The sequence below is a fragment of the Mytilus edulis genome, chromosome 14 (genome assembly GCF_963676685.1).
Source record: "Mytilus edulis chromosome 14, xbMytEdul2.2, whole genome shotgun sequence".
Taxonomy (NCBI): Eukaryota; Metazoa; Mollusca; class Bivalvia; order Mytilida; family Mytilidae; genus Mytilus; species Mytilus edulis.
The window spans coordinates 60,932,168-60,959,590 of NC_092357.1; the positions used below are offsets into that span (position 1 = coordinate 60,932,168).

A 27,423-nucleotide genomic window follows, 5' to 3' on the forward strand; every position below is an offset into this window, starting at 1 on the left:
CTTTGCTCAATATTCTCTTTTTTTTATGTTCTAGTATCCAAATGTTTTCTATTATCTATTTGTTTGGCCTTTTTTCATTCTTTAAATTGTTTACTCTTTACTCTTCATATTTTGTCTATAACTTTCCACTCTGTAAACTGCATTAAGACCTAATAATATGTTCGACCAGGAAGTTTTAAAATATTCTATATACCTGCATTGGTAGACAAGTTCGAACAACAATCTGTTGTAGTATATAGCACAAACTGTTTACTCTCACATATTTCGCAAACGGGTCTCAAAAATGAAAAGCGCACTTCGCATTCGAAATTTAAACCGTTTAAGTAATTTCCAAAAACGTTTTAAATATTATCATATTAAAAGTGTTGCATTATCATGATAAAACTTAATAAATAAATGGAGATGAATGGTAAACAGCAATGCGACAGCAAACAAAAGACATTTAGAGGTAGCTAGGTCAATGTGATAATTTGGAGGAAAACATTTGTATTTCGCTTTTGAACTTTACAAGACAAAAAGTTTTAGTACTGAACAGAATCGATGCAGCACAAATTGATCGAGTAACATGAGTAATGCATTGTCAATTTTCAAAGAATTTCTCAAGAGAAGGATGTTGTATTGTAACTCACATAGGGACCAAAGTTGAAATATAAAGATTTGATGTGTTGCGTTTTTAAAGGTACTTAGTATACATCATGTGACATACACTTCATGTGACGTGTTTCTTTTTTGTTATGAAGGTGGATATTTTGTTCAGGTAAGATTATGATTTTCTGTTAATATTGTATATACATTTTTGACATATTGCATTCGAAAACTTAATAAAAGCTTTCATCATTTTCTAGAGATATGACTATTGACTTGAACTTATTTCAAAATGTTTGTCTTTATAAGCATGACTGGAACATGTATGGTCATGTATTATTAAAAACTAACATAAAATATAAAGCAATGGATGATTTGTTAACTGTTTAAAAGCAATTGATTTTATTTGAGCCGATATATATGATATCATTAGATTTTTGTTTATAGTAAAACTGATTTAATTTTAAATTCTTGATCATGTCGATATAAATCTGTAAATGTAATACGGGCAAGGTTAAAAATGCTGTTGATATGTTATACTTAACACAGAAAATTTTGCACCATTTTTTACGATTAATTGTTTTTCAATGCTGACAGTACAATTTCGTTTTATGCATTTTCTTTTACGTCTGCATGTAATTAGTATTTCTTTTCTCTAAAATAAAAAGGTAAAAAGTGCAGAATTAACTGCAATTAATATAAAGAATAGAGTCAATATATCTGGTTATAAAGGCAAAAGTCAAAAGATATATGATCTGTTATACTGAACTAAGAAAATGTTGCACCGTTTGTTTACGATAAATTGTTTTTCAATTGTCACTGTTCACTTGTATTGGCCTTTGAATTTTAAGCATTTTCTACCAAGCCATCTTAAAATCAGTCTTCATGAAAAAAGTGCCGAGTAAACAGAAAACAATATAAAGAATAGAGTCGAGATATCTGTTATAAAGTCATAGTAAAATTAATGATCTGTTATACTGAACTAAGCAAGTGTGTCATTTTTACAATTAATAGTTTTCAATGGTGACTGTACAATTGGCCTTCCGCATGTTACTATAAAATAAATAAAAACGGAAAGATGTAGAGCAAACAATATAAAGAATAGAGACAAATAGGTAAAATAAAGTAGAGATTTAATGGGGTGCTGAAATATATAAGAAAATTAAAAAATGGTCTAAAAAGTTGAAAATAAAGTAATGAAGGACCCCCATCCCGACCCTAGTAGACTAACTGACTGACCGAAAGTGTGTTACCTTTAATTATTTACTAAATTTGGTTGCCATTTTGAGCATAGTGCTTACAATTCAGGTTCGATTTGAAGGTGGACCATTAGATATTCGGTGGAGTTGGGTTGTGTAACGATTTTTGCAATGAGCATCATGAATTATCTAGCCTGGTAAAAAAATGAAGAAGAACAAAATTACAGTCAATATTTTGTCCAATAAAAAGTAGGACAATCTCGAATAGTTGTGTACGTGAGTGAAAACAATTTTTCGCGCGACAGAGCCTCACGAAAAAGATAATACATATAATAGCAACAAATAAAATAAGTGCACAAAAATGAATAACTTACTACAAAACAAAAAAACTGTCTTCACGTCACCCGATGAAATCAATTGATCGTTCAATACGTTTGAATAACAATTTTCTTGAAAATTGAATTCAAATCTTCAATTCTAGTTAGAGACGTATTGATTTTTTAGCTGACGTCCAATCAAGTAGAAAACATCCTGTAGCGGCGAGTAGACTTACCCCCGTTTTATTAATCATTTGTTAACTCTAGTGTCCATCTTCTGTGTAGTGGTCACCCTGTTTCAACCTCGATAATAAAGGTTTAGTGTCTAAATGTTTGTCCGGACTTTGATTGTCTCGTTTTTTGTTTGTTTAGTCGTCTAATTTCTCGAAAGAGTTGGGTGTCAGATGTTGGTGGTAAACGTTGTCTAATTATTCGAAGAAATCGGGCGTTGGGGGTTTGTGTTGTCGTCTAATTTTAAGTGGTAAGTGATATCCAATATTTAGGTGTTGATTGTTAAGGATGACTAACATTTCGGTGGAGCCGGGTATTAGTAGTTATTGCTGTCAGAGAAGTCTCGTGTTGATGGTTATCGTCCAATATACTGTCCAATAGTTCATGCATTTCTTGTTATTGAAGTTTGTACTTTTAAATCTTTAAATTATATATCGAAACTTTGTAACCATAGTAACGAATAAACTCGTAATCGAATGACGAATACTCATTGAAACTCTCAAACTAGCTCTGTAAAATTCAGTTAACCGAGATTACACATGTTACAGGCGACAACGAACGACAAAAGATGAGGGACGCAAATATATGAGGAAATCTTACATTTTCCTTGCAGGTAATATGAGGCATAAACATGTCGTTAAAAACATGCATATTGTTGTTTGACTTCTCGCCATTAGTATGTTTTGCTATCTCGTTGTCAGTTTTTTTTTTTTTTTTTTTTTTTTTTACCTTAGTGTCGTCTTTCTTTTTTGTGCAGCTTGATATAAAAAAACATAAATAAAAACCCGAAAACCTATCAGCGCCCTTTTTCACACAAAAAAGTTGCGACAAAAATAATCATAAGTTATACATGTTATACTGAAATGTTCATGACTTACTCTTTTTCGTAAGATTTTTTTGTGAAATTGATCGCAGAAAAACATTATAAGTAAGTTGTTACGAATACTTAATATTTGATACATATTTGATACATATTTGATACATATTTGATACATATTTCAGGCATCACTATGGCTACTAGTACAACTATTTGTGGTCCATGTTCAGAACGATATACGACCAAACCATCAGCATACTGGTGCTCGGATTGTCAAGAAGCCATTTGTGATGACTGTCAAGAACATCATAAAGTACTCAAAGTCACACGAAGTCACGAACTCATACCAATTGACAAGTACAAATCTCTTCCGTCCTTCATTACTGATATACAGCAGTCATGTACCTATCACAATGAAAAGTATCAACAATACTGTGTTGCGCATTTGTTACCTATTTGTTTCAAATGCATTAAAGAACACCAAAAATGCAACGTCATACCTCTTGACGAAGTTACTAATAACGCTAAGACATCCGGGCATTTACAAGATTTAGAAACAAGACTGGTGGACTTATTACAAAACATTGATAGAATCAAAAAGGACCGAAAGGCTAATTTGTACAGCATTCAGGAAAAGAAGGAGCGGTATCTTGCAGAAATTCAACAAAGAAGAAATCAAATAAACAAACATTTGGACAAACTTGAAACAGAAATAATACAAGATCTTGAGGAAAAAGAGTGTCAATGTAAGGAGAATATTCAGAAGATTTTGTCAGAAGTTGAAGAAAAGAAAAACTTGATAATTGAAAATCAGACCAATCTCCAATCAATCAAACAACATGCTTCCGATCTTCAAACATTTCTTGCGATGAGAAATATTGAAGTGAAGGTTTTGGAAAATGAACAATATTTACAGTCGTTGGTTGAAACTAACAAATTGGACCTAGTAGACCTGACTTGTAATGTAGACCCAGGGGTGCTTAGTATCTTAGACAGTTTGAAAACTTTTGGATCAATTGAAATTGACAAGAAGTCGAGTAGTATTCGTTTAATCAGAGAGAAAGATAAACAAGCACAGTTACAAGTAACGCCAACGAAGTCCCTAGACGACTTGAAGCTGATTCTACAAAAGACAATAACAACAGGAGGGATGAAAATTAGAGGTTGTTGCATATCAGTTAATGGCGAATTTTTCTTCACCGACTATAACTTACGGAAAAGGCTAAATGTTATTGCGTCGGATGGAAAATTCAAATTTGATATGTTGCTAGATCCTAGTTATGGGTATGACATAACAATTATCAATGAGAAAACAATCGCTATCACATCTGGATCTTCTAGTGAGCACATCGGTATTGACATTATAGACATCGAGAGCCGAAAGAAAATCAAATTCATCAGCCTTCCTGATCGTCCATGGGGAATCACACGTGATCAAGACTCGCTGTTTGTTTGTGTTGAAAGACGTGGTATATATAGAGTAAACACCTTGGATTATACTACCTCTCACTTGATTAGCTGTAAATTATCAGGATCGACTTACATATCTGTATTCGCCGAGAAGATATACTACACTGACTGGTTAAATCACACTGTAGATTGTTGTGATCGTAAAGGATCAAGTGTTTGGAGGTTTAAAAAAGAATCAGTTTTGAGAAATCCGAGAGGCATTACTGTAGATAATGAAGGAAACGTGTTTGTTGTCGGAGAGCACTCGTCGAATGTGGTCATGATATCAAACGATGGAAAACACTACAAACAAATTCTCACCATAGATGATGGTCTACGTAAACCGTCAGCTATTTTCTTTGATAAGCAGACCAGGAAACTTCTTGTTGCGAATAAACAAGAAACTGCTTTCCTTTACAGTGTTACTTAAAATGATTGATATTAATAAGTTTTATATGACAATTTGACTTCTTTTGTTCTTTTGTTCTATGAGGCATGACATCTTTCAATCTGTAAAAATGATTTTTAACAATGATCGATGGAATCAATTATGTTTGTAATGTAAATATTTTAACCTCGGTCTAATTAAAGATATGAAATTCAGACTTGTTTCAAATAAATTTAAGTTATGTTAGTTATCGAACGGCTTTGCGTATATATAAGTCTGTATTTCAAACGAAGGAAAAAAATTAAAGAACAATCATCAAAACTTTTTATACTTTAATTTTTGATAGATAATTTCAATCTTGTAAAAGTAGACTAAAAATCTAATAAATGCCTTAATCCTGAAATAAATATTACAGTCGTTATTTTTTTAATTTTATTTCTCTAAAATTATTCCATACTATTCAAAAATATATTTTAGGTTCTTTTGATTGATTAACAATCAATTGAAATGTATCGTGCACTTATTTAGTCATTGTTCCTGTAAAATTCAACAAGTTTAGATCGACAATAATATATTGACTCATGTTTGAGATCAATTCTCCCAAAAAAGTGCACAAACTTCCAAACAAACTTGTGCTAGAGGACTCCTTCAACTTGCGGAAAGCTGTGCACTGTAGGTCTATATTCAAAGCCTCACTGGTGTTTAATAAGTGACAAAGCCAAGTTATGCAAAGGTGATTGTTGTGTTTAATTGATTGACGTTTTTACTATACTTTAGGTCCTTTTTGGTTTGATCCGCTCTTTAACAGTGGCCTCGAGCATTTTCGTAGAGACTTAAATTGTCAAATGAGCAACTGGTATCTAAAATTGGTACCGTTTATAAATTTCACACACATTACATTTGATCGCAACAAAAGCGCAGTGTATTTTTTTCACAATATCATTGCATTACTTGTTCATTTTAGTCCAAGAGAAAATAGGGAAATATAATATGATTTCAATAAGAACAATTATCCATTAGAGAAGGTATGGATAGGATTTACTTAGAATAGAATAGAGGGCAGAAAAAAATCTGAGAAAAATACGCCGAAAATATAAAAAGTAGATAATAACGGGGTGCTTAAATGTAAAGAATAGAGGATGTTAGACACAAATTATAAAGAATAGAGAAAAATGACTTAAACAATTAAAGAATTTAAAAATTGGAGGACCCTCATTAGAGGCAAACTAATGTGGATTTAAGTTATTGTGAAACAATTAATACGTAAAACCCAACGGTCAGATCTATTACAGAACAATAATAGGTTTAACAAACATCATCTAAGGATAAAAGCTGAATATTTATTTCATTAACAGGAAATTTGTATTTACGTTTGTAAATTTAAAACTAACATGAATAAAAATAAAAAGCAACCAAAACTTCAAAATTGTGCTAATTTTTTTAAATTATAAATGACCAACCGGATTCTCTTTGATATTAACCTGTCGGCTGTGCTGCTCCTGATACCGTTATAATGAAACTAATATTATTCATTTCCGCAACAAATGTACAACGCAATGTAAATTGATATTTTTTTCTGTATACCTTTGTTCAACTTAGGTGATAACAAAATAACATGATGTAATAATAACAATCTCATGGCTTTGGACAAACACAACCCTTCTCTTACCCGGGCCTATAAGAAAAACAAAGCTCAAAGTATGAGTAAAATACGAAAAATGGATATAAAGAAGCTTTAAAAACTGTTCTCGGATGATTTATATTCTATCTACTGTAACCCCTAATTGTATCTAATATATTCATTTATATTTTAACACTTAAAAAAGCTTGTCCATTTATCATCTAGTCTATTTTTCAATGACTATTTTTATTAGGTAGAAGTTCAATGAAGGTTACTTCACACCTCAATCATCCTGTAAAGGTTAACAGGTTGGTCCATCCATCAGTTGAATAAAAGACGGGCCAAAGATACCAGAGGAACGTTCAAACTCATACACTGACAACACCATATACGGGAGAATGAAAAACAAATATGTATTTTCTGAATTTTACCTTAAATCTTATCTTTTAATTCATATATCGAAAATCATATTACCCTCTGACACATCACACAGCTTTAAAATATCCCAATTGAAACGTTCCGCTCCTGCATGCTATAAAAAGCACATAAGCAGGGGTGTGAAACTTACACAAACATTGCTCCAACAGAGTTATCGAAAAGAATATTAGAAAATACACTTAATGCTCCATCACGAATCGGTTGACCGATATGACATGTTGTGTCTCATTTTACTAGCGACAAAGTTTCTCAGCCTTTAGATACCAGAATAGTCATGCATCCTATTCTCCAATTTTTGTCTTCAATTTTACCTTGATTTTTCTTCTGAATCGATTTATGAGATTTTAAAATTTGTAAACTACTGTTGCCTCAATATGTCTAATATCTTCCCCATCTGAATAAAAAACATACTTTACAAGTCAGGAGCCTCTGGCCTTTGTTAGTCTTGTATTTTTTTAATTTTAGTTTCTTGTGTACAATTCGGAAATTAGTATGGCGTTCATTATCACTGAACTAGTATATATTTGTTTAGGGGCCAGCTGAAAGACGCCTCCGGGTGCGGGAATGTCTCTCTACATTGAAGACCTGTTGGTGACCTTCTGCTGTTGGTTTTTCTATGGTCGGGTTGTTGTCTCTTTGACACATTCCCCATTTCCATTCCCAATTTTATTTTGTAAATGTAATGGTTTTTAGTATGATATAATGTGTTTCGTTTTTTATGGTACTTAGTGTACATCATATGACATCCATTTAAACGATATCATGTGACGTTTTGCTTCCTTGTGATGAAAGCTGATACTTATTTGAAGATTTGATTCTGGTAAGAATACGATTTATTTGAAATTGTATATTTTTGGCATATCGCTTTTAAAAGGAAATTTGTCATTACAGCTTTCCTCATGTTTTAGAGATATGACTAAACTTGGTTTCAAAATTTTAAAATATTTCTAACACGGGGTTTGTTTAACATCTCAAGCATGTAATAACAAAAGCAAATGTTGATTTGATAATTATTTTTAAAATTGCTGATTTTGTTTGACTAGATATTAGATATACTAATAGTATAATACATTTGTGTTCATAAAGCAACAGTTCTAATTGTGTAAATGTAATGAGGGCAAGGTCATAAAATGCTATTTGATATGTTATACTGTACTAGATAAGTATTGCACCATTTTTTCGTCTGTTTAATTGTGTTACAAAAAAAAATGTAACCTTACTCATGTAACTTTAAATTAAAAGCATTGACTTTATTGTTATAGTAAGCATCTATACTACTAAAGTAAGAGACCGATTTCATTGAGCGACAACATCTCTGATACAAAGTCGGAAATATTTGTGATATGATTTATAAATGTAGTGTTTTGTAATTCCTAAATTTGTCTTTGAAACAATCTTTTTTCCACAGAAAACGCAAATTGTTGAGAAAATATCCAAATTCGGAGACCGTTATCGATCCATGTCTTATACGCTTTCGCGAATGCTCAGTCGACGTATTGCACGCAAAATTTAACTTTATATATAAATACTATAGGACAATGGTGTGGATTAAAATTACACCATTCCAGGCCCTTTAGTTTTCCAAATAATTAATATTACCAATAATTAACAAGTCGCCGGTCGAATCCGATACCGATTCCAATAGTATTTGTAGCCTGGGATCCTGGCTCACTGCTCCACGAATATATGGAGAACAATGAGTAAAAGGTGCAGAATAAAGGGGGAAAACATAAAAGTGGATGCCAGCTTGAGTCAGGTTAGATTTGATGTTTACGGGTGGCCAGTGGATGCCAGCTTGAGTCAGGTTAGATTTGAGGTTTACGGGTGGCCAGTGGATGCCAGCTTGAGTCAGGTTAGATTTGAGGTTTACGGGTGGCCAGTGGATGCCAGCTTGAGTCAGGTTAGATTTGAGGTTTACGGGTGGCCAATTGATATCAGATGGTGTTGGGGTGTAAGGATTTTGTAAATTAATATTCTAGCCTGGTAAAAACTAAAATAAATATATGTTTCTCATCGATAGGATGAACATCAATTTTCTGTTTAATAATATGTAGGAAAATGTTTGACATAGTTTTGTGCGTGAATGAAAACAATTATTTGCACGACAGCGCCTCGTACAATAGATAAACCGCATTAGCAACAGCTTAATCAAGTAAAAATAAAATATTTAACCCCAAGCAAGTCCTGTCCTTACGTCCACCTATAAAATCATAACATACGTTCGAATAATCTTTTTACTCGGAAATTGAATTTAAAGTTTTAATTCGAGTAAGAGCCTCACTGATTTTTAATTAACGTCTAGTTAGTTAACCTGTAAGTTTTTCTCATCTCTTGGCGTCGGTCGTCGTCCGTGGTCAGTCGTCGTCTGTTAAATTTTACAAAAAAAAATCTCCTCTGAAACTACTGGGTACAATTTATCTAAACTTGGTCACAATAATCATTGGGGTTTCTTGTTTAAAAATGTGTCCGATGATCCTGAATGCCAATCAAGATGGCCGACATGGCTAAAAATAGAAAATATGGATTAAATACAAGTTCTGCCTACTATTTTGATAACATCTATAGATAATGAAAATCTGACTAAGTCGAAAATGTTTTGAATTTTGAGCTACTTGGAGACGACTTTTTATAGGAGTTATTGTCCTTGAATGATGAATTTTACCATTTAAAATTTTTTTTTGCCTATTGTCACGGAGATCATAAAATATAAATATTACCCTTAAAGGATGTGTTTTACTAAAAGATGGCCAGTGTTAAAGATGCAGGTGAGCGACACATGCTCTTTCATAACGCTTATTCTTACTAAATTGCATTTGAAGCTTTCAATTGATAAAAATGGATCAAAGAAACCAGGCTGGTACAAAAAATGTAATTTTGATCCCACACGCGCGTTTCGTCTTCAAAAGACACTCTAAAGTGACGCTAAAAAAAGTGTATATTTTTTGTAAAACACCAAATAAAAACAAGGATGAAGGATTCCAAAGTTTTGCTACCATTTCAATGATAAATCATGTCAAAATGATACTGTGGATTAATCTGTTTTCGTGAATACCAATTTTCGTGGATAATTAATTTCGGGGTTTTGCCGAAGTCAGCGTACAAGTCTATAGAATATTTGTCAATCGTTGATCATTGAATTTCGTAGTTCACCTGTACCCACGAAATCCACGAAAATTGGTATCCAACGAATAATAATGAATTCACAGTAATCTAACATCTAGACAAATGACATGTAAGTGGAATGTTCTTATTACATTTCCCACTCTTCAGATTTTAAAACTCCTCTGCATTGACCTACGGATTCATATAGTGAACTGAATAGTTACGTGCTGTCAAAGTACAACGAGATAAAATTTCGACCTGGTTTACTTCCTTAAATCATCTCTCATATGATACAATATCAAAACAAATACATTTGTAAATAATTGTTTATCACTTCGACTATATTTGAAGGGTGAGATACAAAAAATTGTAAACTCATAATTTATTCTTTAGACTATTTTTTATATAAGCTTTGGATTTCAAATATTTTGGCCACGAGCATCACTGAAGAGACATGTATTGTCGAAATTTGCTGTTACAAAATGATAGAAATTATTATAAATTAAGGAATGTATCTCCCTCATGCAAAGCTCTGATTCCTTTCACGGATTTGACTATACTTTTTGGACCTTTTGGATTATAGCTCTTCATTTTTTATATAAGCTTTGGATTTCAAATATTTTGGCCACGAGCATCACTGAAGAGACATGTATTGTCGAAATGCGCATCTGGTGCAAGAAAATTGATACCGTTAATTTTATTACTATCACTGGGTTGATGCCTCTGCTGGTGGACTATTAGTCCCCGATGGTATCACCAGCCCAGTAGCCAGTACTTCGGTACTGGCATGAAAATACGGATTTGTTTTGTGTTATTAAAATTTGCTGTTACAAAATGATAGAAATTATTATAAATTAAGGAAAGTATCTCCCTCATGCAAAGCTCTGATTCCTTTCACGGATTTGACTATACTTTTTGGACCTTTTGGATTATAGCTCTTCATTTTTTATATAAGCTTTGGATTTCAAATATTTTGGCCACGAGCATCACTGAAGAGACATATATTGTCGAAATGCGCATCTGGTGCAAGAAAATTGATACCGTTAATTTTATTACTATCACTGGGTCGATGCCTCTGCTGGTGGACTATTAGTCCCCGAGGGTATCACCAGCCCAGTAACCAGTACTTCGGTACTGGCATGACAATACGGATTTGTTTTGTGTTATTAAAATTTGCTGTTACAAAATGATAGAAATTATTATAAATTAAGGAATGTATCTCCCTCATGCAAAGCTCTGATTCCTTTCACGGATTTGACTATACTTTTTGGACCTTTTGGATTATAGCTCTTCATTTTTTATATAAGCTTTGGATTTCAAATATTTTGGCCACGAGCATCACTCTGTGTTTTTTTTCGATTAATACACATCTTCACAAAATTGAAGCTTGACATTGTATTGTCTGATTGTATAAGCCGAAGAACAGAAAAGTCGGATGGAGAGTGTTGTCAGATAATTGTATGCATGGCCTGTTTTTAGTCTGATTAGAATTGCAGTAAACTTTTACCGTAAAAGTCATTTTAGATAACATTAATGTGATTTTTTTTGTAAAAAAAGGACAAGGAGTTTTATCTTCGAATATCATAAGATTTCACCAATAAACTAATCGTTGTAACGTTTGTGGGTCATCGTAATTTCCCCTTTTTCTATTTTTAGATACTATATATAACTATAGTTGTCCGGTCATTTTTTCGCGGGGATCGTTTATCTCGTGCTTGAACTCAATGTCCAGACTTGGATATTTAAACCTCGTCAGGGCAGTATTTCTTTAGATTGGGGAAAACCTTCGTACTGGTAAGTTGTACTTTAAAATTTCATTTTATTTTGTATTTTGATGTTTGACATAAATATTTATTTCTTCTCATTTGATATATTTCTTTTCGGTCTTGTAGTCAAACAGTTCTAAAATATTAAATTACGTTTCCGTTTCAGAATAAATAGAGGGAATTGTACACTAGCTAGAGATTTTATGATTTCGGGTTTATAAAGAGAAGGAGTTCATTTTGATAGCGATATTTAAACAGATGGCTAATCCGAGGGGTATTTTGGAGTAACGGTCGTCAATCTACGGAATTGTTCGTGCCTTGCTCTGAAATAGAATTTTGTATTATCGCATGTTTTAGTTTTGGATCTTGAACTGGTCAATGATATTGAAAAACGTTTTCAGACATTGCTCTGGTTGGATTGAAAATTAAACGGGTATAGAGAAATGCGATGTTTTTTTTTACTGGATCGATTTTTGTTCCCTAGTCATAGAATAATGTGATTCATGATCTAGTCTAACAAAGTCGGTGGGAACCAGTGGGTATATTTTTTTTTGTCTCGGAAGGTTGACGTCACAGCTTGATTGATTGGATAATATTTTAGTTAAAGACGACTAGTGTACAGCTCTCAATATTTTAAGAAAACGGACACCTCAAAATTCTAGTATTATATTATTTTATTCCATTAGATAGCACTTAGGCCAAACGCTTCTTTGAATTGGTAAACTTGTAATGGGTATTTTTCACCGCATCGTTTGTTCTAAAAAAAAAGGGGAAGTTCGACAATGTATTGAAATTCTGAATTGATATTTTCACATGGAGATACCGCGATATTTATGTATTTATATTGTCTTTGTCTATTAAATATGAAACTGTTTTATGAATTTTGGTCATTTGTTATATGAGCAAATACATTGCTTGGCAAATCGTCATCACTGTCATATTTTAGGTTTCATATGACTGTCACTTATTGAATTTATTGTTTCGTTGTATTGTCAGTATGCTGTCAGAAGTCCTGGAGCGAAAGCACAGGCCGAACCCTCTCTACCAGTAACGTAAACGGCTGAGCTAACGGGGTATAATGTCATGAGACAGATTATGAATGAAAAATACGTTTACACACGAAAACCCATTTACGTTGCAATACCAAGATTCAAATTTTGTACACTAGAACGACCTTTTTGTCTACAACAAACAACTCGAAATCAAATAATTAATTGACCAAACGTTACAAAGTACTATTATTGAAGAGCATTTAGGACCAAAAAATCCTGAATGTTTTGACCAATTTTGACTAAGCTTATCTATTCCTTGGATAGAAATCATTAGCATTTCGAAGAATTCATTTTTTTTTGTATAAAGTTAATCTATAAAAAAGCAAGAAAATGTAAATATAAATTGGTCTATTTCATTCATTTAAGTTAAATTGTAAAGGAATAAAGGAAAGCAGTTTCGTCTTTGTTCGCAACAAGAAGTTTCCTGGTTTGTTTATCAAAGAAAATGGCAGACGGAAGACGTAGACCATCTTTGTATGTCAGAATTTGTCTGTGGTCTTTTCCATTGTTTGATATAAAGACCACACTCGCCGACGATCTTCCGACAACAAACGCGTTACCGTCATTATCTACAGTGATGCCGCTCGGATATTTCAAAACTGAAGTATCTTTAAAATTCCAAATACGTGATCCATTACGGTCACAACAAACTACACTGTCATCAGACCAGTCAGTGTAGTATATCTTGTTGTCGAATACAGATACATAAGAAGATACCGATAAATTGCAACTGATCACACGAGAAGAAGTATAATTCAAAGTGTTTACTTTATATATACCACGTTCGCAAACACAGACAAACAGCGAGTCTGTACCAATAATTTCTTATACCTATACCAAACCTATTGCAACTAAAATTTTCAATTACAAACGCGTTTTGCAGGATCTCGATATTGACGACTTCAAGTCTAAACCTCCTGATTGCACTTGTGCTTGTTCCAAATTCACATATAATCCTGCTGGCCACGTTATTACCGGTGACCTTAACATTGTTAATAACACTTCTCTACGAAATGTGTTATCGAAAGGTCCCAAATATCGTGAGCCTAAATCCATCAATTGGAAATACAACTTTAAAATTTTGATGGATTCAGTCGAGGATTATGCCAGGCAATGGGCTAAGCGCGAGAAGGAAGACGTAGACACTCTCTCCGAATGGATTAAGGCAGTGAGGTCGTTGATACAAATCAGAATTAAGAAACTGAATGGGTCCATCAATGCCCATGCTACGTCAATCTTTAAAGACCCAAATGTTGCAAAACACCTATCCGACCTCCATGACAAATATGTTGTTGTCCCTGCAGATAAAGCCCCAAATAACATCGTTTTTGTGTGTAAAAGTCACTACATCAACTGCTTGATAAACGAATTAGGTATTGACAATTCACTTGGTAACTCAACATATACCCTCACGACACTTACCAAAGAGGAAATCCTGGATAATCATAGGTCTGTTCTATGTTCCTTTGGAATTTCAACCAAAGATGAAGAACTGGATCTTCCATCACTGTATTGGATACCTAAACTACATAAGTGTCCTTACAAACAACGGTATATTGCTGGGTCTTCCAAGTGCTCCACGAAACCTCTTTCTAAATTATTAACATCTATTTTATCAGCAATCAAAGACGGGCTTCAAAGTTATTGTGAAACTGCCTATTCCAGAGGTGGCGTGAATCAGATGTGGATACTTAAAAATTCAAAAGATCTTTTAGAGTACATACAATCTAACTCTCTTTCATCTTGTAACAGTATTAAAACATTTGACTTTTCTACCCTGTACACAAGTATTCCACATTCCAAACTAAAAGACAAATTGAAAAAGTTGATATTACTTTGTTTCATAAAAAAGAATGGCCAACGTAGATACAAGTATCTTGTCTTAGGGAGGGATAAATCCTACTTTGTAAAGAATCACTCTGATTCAAACAAAAAATTCTCTGAAACTGATATTATCAAGATGCTTGATTTCTTGATTGACAACATATTTGTTACGTTCGGAGGACGTGTTTTTCAACAGACTGTCGGCATTCCAATGGGAACAAACTGTGCCCCTCTACTCGCCGACTTGTTTCTTTATTATTATGAGGCTGACTTCATGCAGGAACTTCTTATGAAGAAAGATAAGAAGTTAGCAATATCCTTTAACTCTACTTTCCGCTATATAGATGATGTTCTTTCACTAAACAATTCAAAATTTGGTGACTATGTGGAACGCATCTATCCAATCGAACTAGAGATAAAGGATACTACAGATACAGTTAAGTCGGCTTCATATCTTGACTTACATCTAGAAATTGACAATGAGGGTCGGTTGAAAACAAAACTTTACGACAAAAGAGATGATTTCAGCTTTCCAATTGTGAACTTTCCATTTCTTAGTAGCAACATTCCAGCAGCACCTGCATACGGGGTATATATCTCCCAATTGATACGATATTCCCGTGCTTGCATTTCCTATCATGATTTTCTTGATAGAGGTTTGCTGCTCACAAGGAAGCTATTAAACCAAGAGTTCCAAATGGTGAAGTTGAAATCATCCCTTCGTAAATTTTACGGACGCCATCACGAGTTGGTTGACCGTTATGGAATAACCGTTTCACAAATGATATCGGATATGTTCCTTACGTCGTAACTACAATCCCCTTCCCTTTCATGAATATGACCTACCGAATTAGACTATTTACCGGATTTGTAATCACTTAAGCAACACGACGGGTGCCACATGTGGAGCAGGATCTGCTTACCCTTCCGGAGCACCTGAGATCACCCCTAGTTTTTGGTGGGGTTCGTGTTGTTTATTCTTTAGTTTTCTATGTTGTGTCGTGTGTACTATTGTTTTTCTGTTTGTCTTTTTTATTTTTAGCCATGGCGTTGTCAGTTTGTTTTAGATTTATGAGTTTGACTGTCCCTTTGGTATCTTTCGTCCCTCTTTGATCACGTTTGATTCCGTAGGTTCGACCAGGAAGGCTAATGAATTTTATTTTCTTTCGGCTCTCGGTGTCGATTATGTCAATTCCAATGTGCTCATTTGAATCTCCAGATGTGACAGCGACAGTTTTATCATCGATTAATATCATGTCAAAGCCATAACTAGGACCAAGGAACATGTTATATTTGAATGTACCATCTGATGCAATAACAGAAAGAGTTTTTCTTGAGTAGTGATCACTGAACAAATATTCGCCCTTCACTGACATGCAACAACCTCTAATATTCACCCCTCTTGTTGTAATTTTCTTTTGTAGAATCATCTGCAAGTTGTCTATGGTCTTCGTTGGTGTTACTTGCAACTGTGCTTGTTTGTCTTTCATTCTGATTAAATTAATGGTGCTCGACGTCTTTTTAATTTCAATTGATCCAAAAGTCTTCAAACTGTTCGAGAGACTAAGCAACTCAGAATCAACTTTAATAACCAGATCGACCTGATCGATTTGTTTAGTTTCTATCAGCGACTGCAAAAACTGTTCATTTTCAAAAACCTTCACTTCAATATCTCTCATTACTAGAAATGTTTGAAGATTGGAAGCATGTTGTTTTGTGCTTTGGAGATTGTTCTTGTATTCTTTAATCAAGATTTTCTTTTCTTTAACTGATGATAGAATACTCTGAATAAACTCCTTGCATTGACCCTCTTTTTTCTCAAGATCTTGTTTTATTTCTTTTTCAAGTTTGTCTAAATGTTTGTTTATTTGATTTCTTATTTGTTTAATTTCTGCAAGTTGTCCATCCTTTCTTTCTTCAATACTTTTCAAATTAGCCTTTCGGTCCTTCTTAATTCTATCAATGTTGTGTAATAGGTCTATCAGTCTTGATTGTAAATCTTGAAAGTGCCCAGATGTCTTAGCGTTATTGGTGACTTCGTCAAGAGGAATGACGTTGCATTTCTGGTGTTCTTTAATGCATTTGAAACAAATAGGTAACGCATGCGCAACGCAGTATTGTTGATACTTTTCATTGTGATAGGCGCATGCCTGCTGAATATCAGTTATAAAAGACGGAAGAGATTAGTACTTGTCAATTGGTTTAAGTTCGTGACTTCGTGTGGCTTTGAGTACTTTATGATGTTCTTTGCAGTCATCACAAATGGCTTCTTCACACTCCGAGCACCAGTGTTTTGATGCTTTGGTTATATGTCGCTCTGAACAAGGACCACAAAGACTTGTACCAGTAGCCATGGTGAAACCTGTAATATGTTTTAATTTATATTGAAGAAAATGTAAAACTAGTTGTAATGCGAGCTATTACTCCTGCTTCGAGGTGAGTACACATAAAGTTGCTAAGCTGATATTAAAAGACAATAAATAGTTATTGTTTTTATCCTGCAATTAATTTTGTACATTTTTTAAATCCAAATTGTTGAATTTGTTTTTGAATGAAATCACAGACCGCAATATAGACCACAACCTGTGAAATAAACAGTAATTTGATATAGTCGCTCGCAACAGGACCAGGATACCAGAACCCTACTAGTATAGGTTTATAGCTCTGTACATCTGTATTAGTTTAGTAGAATAAATTAGAATGCTGCCACCAATTTCACAAACATTCTACGAGAAAAAAAGTATTCATAAGTCATGAACATTTTAGTATAACTTACGACCAATTTTTATCGTAAATTTTATTGTATAAAAAAGGACGCTATTGGGTTGGTAATCTTTTTTGTCGATTTTCACAAAAAACGGAGATCAATACCATATTGCCATTAAAAATCGTTTTCTAATTAAAACAGATAAGAATAATGCTAAGCATATTTGTAAACTTTGGATTCGTTATTAGTTGTTGGATATCAATTTTCGTTAATTTCGTTGTACAAGTGAACCCCGAATTGAAATGAAGAAAAAAATAAAAAAAATACAAATTTGTCATAGGCTTTGCATGGAGAAATTGCTAAAACCGCGACATCAAATCTCCAGGAACATGCAAGTTTTCCTCGAACGTAGGAAATTGATACCTATGGAAATGAATGAGTCCATAATACGTAAACCTCAGAACTGATTTGAGCGATTTTTGAGCATATGTCATTCTTTTTTGAGTTTATTCGTTACAAAGCTAAGTTTACAAAGTATCGATAAATAATTCAATAATTAAAAACTACAACAACATGAATAAAATGGAATACCGAAATTGAACTATAATAACCACCAGACTCCAACGCCAACACTAACCACCAACATCGGACTCCGTCGTAGACACTAACCTCCAACACCCGACTCATTCGACAACACTAAAAACCAAAACCCGATTCCGCCGACTGCAATAACCTCCAACACCCGACTCATCGGACAACACTTACCACCAACACCCGACAACACTTACCACCAACACCTGACTCCGTCGACTACGTTGCCGACCAACACCTGACTCCATCGACAATAATAACGACCAAGACCCAACTCCGCCGACAACACTAGCCACACGAATTCGATTCCGTGGAAAACATTTGCTACCAACACACGATTCCGCCAACAACGTTGAGTTCCAACAGCCGACTACACCAAAATACTTACCTCCAACACCTGACCCTTCCGAAAACACTAACCACCAACACTTGGTTTCACCGAAATACTAGACAACACTTAACACCAATATATTGATTGCTGTTGATGCATCAATTCTACCGATTTATTAAAAAAAAAAATGAATACTGATTGTAAGATAGCTTAGATGTATATGCTCAAAATCTTAAGTTACATGATGAAAGACAATCCAATTGCACAGTCACTATGGAAAGACAATTAATCGTTAACAATAAAAAAAAATGGTGCAACTCTTACTTTGTTCATTATAACAGATCAAAAGCATTTTAACTTTGCTTTTATAACCAGATACATACTAACATGTTTAATCCCGCAACCTTATGTATGTATCTGCCTGTCCAGGAAGTCAGGAGCCTGTAATTCAGTGGTTGTCGTTTGTTTATGTGTTACATATTTGTTTTTTGTTCATTTTTTAAAAAATATATGAGGCCGTTGGTTTTCTTGTTTGAATTGATTAACATTGTCATTTCGGTATCTTTTATAGCTGTTTATGCGGTATGGGCTTTACTCATTATGGAAGGCCGTACAGTGACATATAGTTGATAATTTATGTGTCATTTTGGTCTCTTTTGGAGAGTTGTCTCATTGACAATCATACCACATCTTCTATTTTATATCAAATCTTTATATTATACTAATTGCAATTTTCCAATTTTTATTGAAGAGTAAAAAACCATTAACTTCATGCAGACATTAATGTAAATGCTTAAAGAAGTCCAAAGAATTGTGCTGTCAGCATTTAAAAACAGTTAATCTTAAAAAATGGTGCAATACTTGGTTAGTTCAGTATAACATATCAATAGCATTTTTGACCTTGCCCGTATTACATTTGTATAGATACGATCGATAATTTATAATTGAAGCAGTTTTACTATTTAAACAAAATTCTAACGTATTATATTTGTCTGCTCAAATAAAATCAATTGTTTTAACATGTTTAAAACAATTATCAAATAATGTATTGCTGATATTTATATGTTATTACTATTACAATGCATGACCATACATGTATTTTCCCTAAATGCTTATCAGGACAAACATTTTTGAATAAATTTTAAGTCAATATAGTCAAATCACTAGAAGATAATAATGAAGCGTTCGAATGCAATACATCAAAAATATATACAAAATCTTAATCAAAAATCATAATCTTACCTGAACCAAATATCAACATTCATAACAAAGACGAAAACGTAATTTAATATCTTCTAAGTGTATGTCACATGAATATACTAAGTATCCTTAACAACGAAACAATTCAAATCTTCGTATTTCACCTTTAGTCCATGTGAGTTAATATACAGTAAACTTCTCTTGAAACATTCCTAAAAAGATTTACAACTAATTTCTCATGTTGTGGGTTTATTTTTTTTGGAATTAATTTTGTTTAGTTCTGAAATGTTTCGTCTGATAATGTTCAAAATCGAAATCCCATTGTTTTCCTCCAAATTATCACATTGGAAAAAATACCTCTTTTTTATATTTTTTCTTACTGTCTCATTGACGTTTAGCATATAACTTTTTTAATCATCAAATAAGTATTTTTACATATTTACGAGACTGTTTTGATGGCCTTTGATAGAATTAGAAAACTTCCGAAACGGTTGAAATTTTAATGTCAAGTGCACTTTTGATTTTATCACTAAGATAAGAGATCTTTAAGAGAGTAACAATAGTCATGATAGTAGATTTTTAAAGACCTCGAATAATCTTGTGTGTCTACAGGAATTATTAAAACCTGCCAGTCAAACGTTTTATATTTACTTTTTACAAAACCTTCAAATATATACTAGTCAACAAAAGAAACAATTTACCAGTTTGAACTCCAATCATAAATGAGGGACGAAAGATACCAGAGGGACAGTCAAACTCATTAATCGAAAAATAAACTGACAACGCCATGGCTAAAAATGAAAAGGGACAAACAGACAAACAATAGTACACAAGACACAACATAGAAAACTAAAGAATGAACAACACAAACCCCACCAAAAACTAGGGGTGATCTCAGGTGCTCCGGAAGGGTAAGCATATCCTGCTCCACATGTGGCACCAGTCGTGTTGCTTATGAGATAACAAATCCAGTAAATAGTCTAATTCGGTAGGTCACATTTATGAAACATGTGAAAGGGAAGGGCATTTATGAAACATGTGAAAGGGATTGTAGTTAAGACGTAAGGAACATATCCGATATCATTTGTGAAACGGTTATTTCATAACGGTCAACCAACTCGTGATGGCGTCCGTAATATTTACGAAGAGATGATTTCAACTTCACCATTTGGAACTCTTGATTTAATAGCTTCCTTGTGAGCAACAACCCTCTATCAAGAAAATCATGATAGGAAATGCAAGAACGGAAATATCGTATCAATTTCGAGATATATACACCGTTTGCAGGTGCTGCTGGAATGTTGCTACTTAGAAATGGAAAGTTCACAATTGGAAAGCTGAAATCATCTCTTTTGTCGTAAAGTCATAAAATATAACAGACAGCGAAAACTGTTAGATTATTCACAAAAACTTGCATTTACAAAGCAAATGGGCATGCTTAAAATAATTTGACCAAATTGGAAAGAGTTATGGAACACGATAAAAAGAGTTGAACAATTGATTGGTTAACTGCAAGTGATGGTAAATTTCTTATATGCAATGAAATTCCTTGAGTTATAGCGTTCCCCAAGCGTATACCTCTGAATTTCGACGTACTTCTAACTTATGCAACGCGCGTCTAACGATTTCTTAGATTTTCTTTTGCGTGCACATAACGTATACAGACTTAGTAAATTTTCTCTGTATGTCTGGTGCATGTCAGTATATACGACAATGTGTGACGCCAGCTCTAAGAAAATTTATATTAGCACTTATTCATGTATTGTATGTCTCTTGTGTATATTATGTTTGTATTTTAACCTGGTAGGATCTTTACTGTTTTGCAATGAATATGATATAAATGTATGATTTTTACCTACACATCAATAGTAAACCTGTATATGTCTTTAATCAACTGAATGTATATGAGCTCTCAAGGTACAATGAGATAAAACTTTCGACTGTATATCTCTATATAAAAATCACCTGATATTTACGTATAAGTCTAAGTAAATACGTTATACATATCATATAAATGATAGATAATCGCCGCGATTAGAATTATGAAAGATTGTATTGTAGTATGAGTAGGAAACGCATAAATTTTTGATCGGAAAACTTTGTTGATACCAATACTGAATTACATCAGTCATGTAACCAATATTGTTTATCAGCGTTTCACAATAGAGTCTTATTTCTCATTACCATTTGTTACTTAAGGAAATATGCATGGTCGTAAATTGTCCTACACGACTGTTTGTGGAACAGAGACTGGACAACTGGTTTCAAGAAGGCAACCAATTTGTAAATTTTTTTTGAATATAGTGTCAATCATAAATCTTTATTCCCTCAGGAATTCTTTTTTTCTTCATACAAACATATAGTGTTTCATTAAAATTGAGAATGGAAATGGGGAATGTGCCAAAGAGACAACAACCCGACCATAGAAAAAAACAAAACAGCAGAAGGTCACCAACAGGTCTTCAATGTAGCGAGAAATTCACGCACCCGGAGGCTTCCTTCAGCTGGCCCCTAAACAAATATATACTAGTTCAGTGATAATGAACGCCATACTAATTTCCAAATTGTACACAAGAAACTAAAATTAAAATAATACAAGACTAACAAAGGCCAGAGGCTCCTGACTTGGGACAGGCGCAAAAATGCGGTGGGGTTAAACATGTTTGTGGGATCTCAACCCTTCCCCTATACCTCTAGCCAATGTAGAAAAGTAAACACATAACAATACGCACATTAAAATTCAGTTCAAGAGAAGTCCGAGTCTGATGTCAGAAGATGACACTAAAGTAAATAAACAAAATGACAATAATACATAAATAACAACAGACTACTAGCAGTTAACTGACATGCCAGCTCCAGACTTCAATTAAACTGACTGAAAGATTATGATTTCATCATATGAACATCAGGCACACTCCTTCCCATTAGGGGTTTAGTATCATACCATCATAACATATATGAGAAGAACATAACTCGTGTCATGCCAACAACTGGTTTTTGAATAAATGTGTTTAGTTCCGATGCATAGACCCTATAAGTGAATCAATATTAACGCCAAAATATGCAATCTTTAATGATCTGACAACGGTATCGTAACTATATCCCTTCTTAATAAGTCTATTCAAAGGTTATTTATATATGCACTTAAATAATGTTTTGAAAATAATTACGTTGATTGACGCGACTGTCATACAAGTGAGAGGTTTAGCGCTATAAAACCAGGTTCAATGCACAATTATCTACATCTGAAAATGTCTGTATCAAGTCAGAGATTTGGCACTTGTCGTCCATTCGTTCAATGTGCTTTATCATTTGGTTTTGCCATTTGATTAGGGCTTTTCCGTTTCGAATTTTTCTCGTTGTTTTAGTAGTTTTGTAATTTTACTTTTCCCTGGTTGATTTCCTTGATCTATCTAGTTAGTCACAAACAACCATATCTATTTAGCATAATTGTGTCGTCCAACATACCACAGAAGATGATCGTTTGTAATTGTAACAAGATTGCACACGATGAAATGTCTGGCCTTCCTTACTTACCGATTATATTATGTTGATAGTCCTAAATATATAGCTTTACTACAACTATCACCTCAATTTACCATGATCCAATAAAATAAGGTCAAGGTCAGAAAAGCCTACAGGAAATACATGTTCACCATACAATTATTCCATGGACCAAATATGCTTGACATATAGTTCACCTATTGCACATCGAAGAAACAGACTAAATCAGGAAAACTTAACATTGATCAATGAACCAAGGTCAGATAAACGCTTGCAGACCTTACAATCATTACAAGTTTTAGATATAATTGACATTTTGCATATAGTATTCATGGAGCAAACAAAATCAGGAAATTTAAGATTGATAAATGAACAATGAAAATAAGGTAATGGTCAGTTGAAAATTATCAGACAGACATATACACCTTATAATCATTCCATATACCAAATATGATCATAGACGGATCCAAGGGGGAGGGGGCACCCTTTTGTTAGAAAAAAATGTTAGATTATATAGGGAATCACTGAAGCATGACTGAAGAGCCCCCTTAGGTCAGTCATCGCCCCACCCCCCTTTCATGAAAAGTTCTGGATCCGCCACTGATGATTGATCTATTGCTAATAGTATTAGAAAAATACTAACGAACAATGCATTGTTCAGATAATAAAATATTATGGTTAACAAGGTTACTGTCAAGTATTAGCCGCTGTACATTTACTAAGTAACTAACGTCACTAACGTTACCTATTGTTTACGTTGCCTATTGTTTACGTAACGTTGCCTTGTACATAACTTGAATACAATTTGATATGAACACAACGCCTTTCATTACTAACCCTAAAGCGAAGTACTAACCACAAGAAACACGATACACGATATCGGTGCCGTGACCCATAGAGAAATTAAAAGCAATTCGTGGTGGTCACCGTAGTGCAGTTACAAGATTAATTAATAGAACAAAGGAAAGAGTTTCGCAAGATGATATTGGACGTGAAGAACTTTCGGCTGCCACAGACAACCTTACAAAAAAGAGGAATCTGCTTGAATCTTTAGACTCACAGATCTTAGATGGAACCGAACTAGAAGACATGGAACAAGAAATTCTTGACGCGGACGATTATGCAATGAATATGGAAGTCGCCATTCGCCGATTCAAGGACATAGTTTTTGGAAACAAAACAACTCCATTTAAGCAAACGGTGAGTGAAACAACTTATGTTCCAATAGCCAATACACTTGATTCATCAAATTTTCCGTCAACAAGTATTGCAAATCATAATTCAAACCATTCAGAAAATGTATTTTCCGTAGATAATAACTCCGTTTATACGAATGCAAACCCAACAACAGCAACACACTTCTATCACAAGCTACCGAAGCTTGATCTACCGAACTTTACGGGAGACATATTAACATGGCAGACATTTTGGGAATCGTTTGAGACAACCATTCATCACAATCCCTCTTTGACAAATATACAAAAGTTCAGCTATCTCAAATCTCAGGTACACAGTGAAGCCGCACAATGCATATCCGGTTTATCTCTATCAAACGCCAACTATGAACACGCAATCATATTGTTAAAGGAGAGGTATGGACAGACACAAACCATTATAAACGCATACATGCAGAATCTACTTGAACTTACGCATCCGTCACTTATGCCGCACAGCATAAGAGTATTTTACGATAAAATGGAATCGTGCATAAGGAGATTAGAGTCGCTCGGACAATCGCAAGACACATTCGGATCACTGTTAGTACCAATCATATTTGGAAAGTTGCCCGACGAAATGAAAAAACTCATGACCAGAGAACACGGAAAACGGAATTGGGATATAAGGTCCCATAGGGAAGCAATCGGCAAAGAGATGTACGTACAGGAAACTGGTAATTCACCCACAGCGTCATTTCACACAACAGTTGAACCCAAAATCACTGCAAGACCTCAATATGTAATAAATCAGTTTAAACCCAAAACCTGTATTTATTGCAAACAATCGCATTTGTCAGTCGAATGTACCAGTGTTGTAGACAGAAAGAGCCGCTTAGCTATCATTGAACAGAAAAAAAGTATGTTACAGTTGCTTTGGAAGTCATAAAGTTTCAGAATGCCGCTCGCGTTTTAGATGTAGAAAATGTGATAACAAGCACCACACTAGTCTTTGTGACAGTAATAAGAATCAAGAAAAGGAAAGCGTAAGTACAGCAAAATCTTTACCGCAAAATACCATAGTAAGTACAGTAGAGAGCGAAAATGATACATTAACATGTTACACGTCGACATTGAACATTAAACCAAGGACAGACGTTTTATTAAAGACAGCCATTTCACCAGTTTGGGTAGATGACAGGTCAGCTACCGCTTATATTCTTTTAGATGAAGGATCTCATAAGTCGTTTATTAGCGAGGAATTAGCCGCTGAATTACAATTAAAACCGAATGGAACCTCGACAGTTAGCCTAGAAGCATTTGGAGATGAAAACAGAAATATACGCCATTTGGACATTGCCGTAATAGATTTACAAACTCAGAATGGGAAGAAAACACCAATGGAAGTATTTATTGTCCCTACTATCGCAGCCCCATTACACAATCGCATGCCATACAATGTTGCTAAACTGCCGTACCTCAGTGGACTTACATTAGCGCACCCTGTTAGCGACATGGATAAATTCAGGATTTCATTTTTAATAGGTTCGGATTACTACTGGGATATCGTAGAAGACACAGTGATCCGAGGACCAGGCCCGACCGCAGTAGAATCAAAACTCGGATACCTACTTTCTGGACCAATGAAAGACTCAGCTGGACCCACATCCTCATCTTTCATGTTACAACACAAGACAGAAGAAGTCGATTTGAAACGTTTTGGGAAAATCGAATCAATGGGAGAAGTATCTAACAATTCAATGAAATTTAACAAAGACTATTTTGAGACGTATCATTCAAAAAGCAACACAATGAAGAACAATGGTAGGATTCACACATTTAGCAGGGAACCAGGAATGATGAGAATCCACAGAGACAGAGCACCGAGTAAAACTGAAGCCAAGCTAAAGATTCAAACATGGACTTAATACTTTCATGACAATATACTTACTGGTATCAAGTGCGCCGTAATTTTGATAATGATCATAGTGAATAGACAGTTTAACAATTTCTATTTATTTACATGGACTTTAAATAGTTAATTATCATTTCACACTTTGTATGTTAATTTCTTTTTCATAATTTTAGATTAATTTTCACTTTTCGGCGCCCCCAGTGTCAAGTATTAGCCGCTGTACATTTACTAAGTAACTAACGTCACTAACGTTACCTATTGTTTACGTTGCCTATTGTTTACGTAACGTTGCCTTGTACATAACTTGAATACAATTTAATATGAACACAACGCCTTTCATTACTAACCCTAAAGCGAAGTACTAACCACAAGAAACACGATACACGATAGTTACAATTAAAGTTTCTTTAAAAGACACATCCGCATTACAGAACAAATTCAGATTAATTAATTAAAATGTGTCATAATTAATGACATCTTTCTTGATAAACCTTCCATACAATTTATCTTGTTCGATATCAAAATTTGTAAAGGAAATCATTAACAAGGCTTTTTCATTTTAATTATATCATCAAATACATACAGTATATGCGAAACAATCAAGATTTGTCAAAACACTTGCATATTGATAGGTGTGTGATTATATCATAAGAAAGAAAACACGTCCTTCAGTCGTGTGTGTTTCTGCGAGTATGAATTCATAGTATCTGACGTGATTTTCGATGAAGATTTTAATTGCAAATAATTATTTCGGGCCCTGTTCTTGAAGATATTAAAACAAGATAAAAATAAAATATCACTGAACGTAAAACTTGACAATTATCTTAATAAAAGACCTAACCATACACTCAATTGGAATTGTAACCTTTGAAAGTTGGCAAGCTTTAATAACGTTGTATCAATTTCAAGATGGAAAACTCACTAATAAGTGTTTTGTTGACGAAACGCGCGTCTGGTGCAAATAATAAATTTCAATTCTTGAATCAATGATGAGTTTATCAACTATCTCATATATTCGTTAAGTAAAGATTGACCAAACATTTATATACCTACTTATTCTGTATTGAACTGAAAGATCACGAGCTGTCATAGTACAATGAGAAAAAATTCGAAATGGTTTATCTCCTCAAGTCACCTACTGGTATCATATGATACACTATCAAAACAAATATATATTATACATTTGTAAGTGCTAGTATATCTCTTCGACTATAAACTTGAAGGATGAGGTA

General features: G+C 33.9%; 2 protein-coding genes across 2 annotated transcripts in view; both read left to right on the forward strand.

Moving 5' to 3' along the window:
- The first annotated feature begins 692 nt into the window (after positions 1-692).
- On the forward strand, positions 693-5,393 carry LOC139503313 (E3 ubiquitin-protein ligase TRIM71-like). Its single transcript, XM_071293077.1, has 2 exons — positions 693-757; positions 3,335-5,393. Exon 2 carries the CDS (start codon positions 3,343-3,345, stop codon positions 5,026-5,028), a length of 1,686 nt encoding a protein of 561 aa, XP_071149178.1. The 5' UTR covers positions 693-757; positions 3,335-3,342; the 3' UTR covers positions 5,029-5,393.
- Positions 5,394-7,760: 2,367 nt separating this feature from the next.
- The window catches only part of LOC139503312 (E3 ubiquitin-protein ligase TRIM71-like), a 45,032-nt gene continuing 25,369 nt past the window's right edge, over positions 7,761-27,423 (forward strand). The window contains exon 1 of the mRNA XM_071293075.1: positions 7,761-7,865. The gene's annotated coding sequence lies outside the window, so the exon portion shown is untranslated. The remainder of the gene's footprint in view (positions 7,866-27,423) is intronic.

Bases quoted from the DNA above. Each gene is read 5' to 3' on its own strand.
- LOC139503313 (XM_071293077.1), top strand. From the start codon at position 3,343: ATGGCTACTAGTACAACTATTTGTGGTCCATGTTCAGAACGATATACG.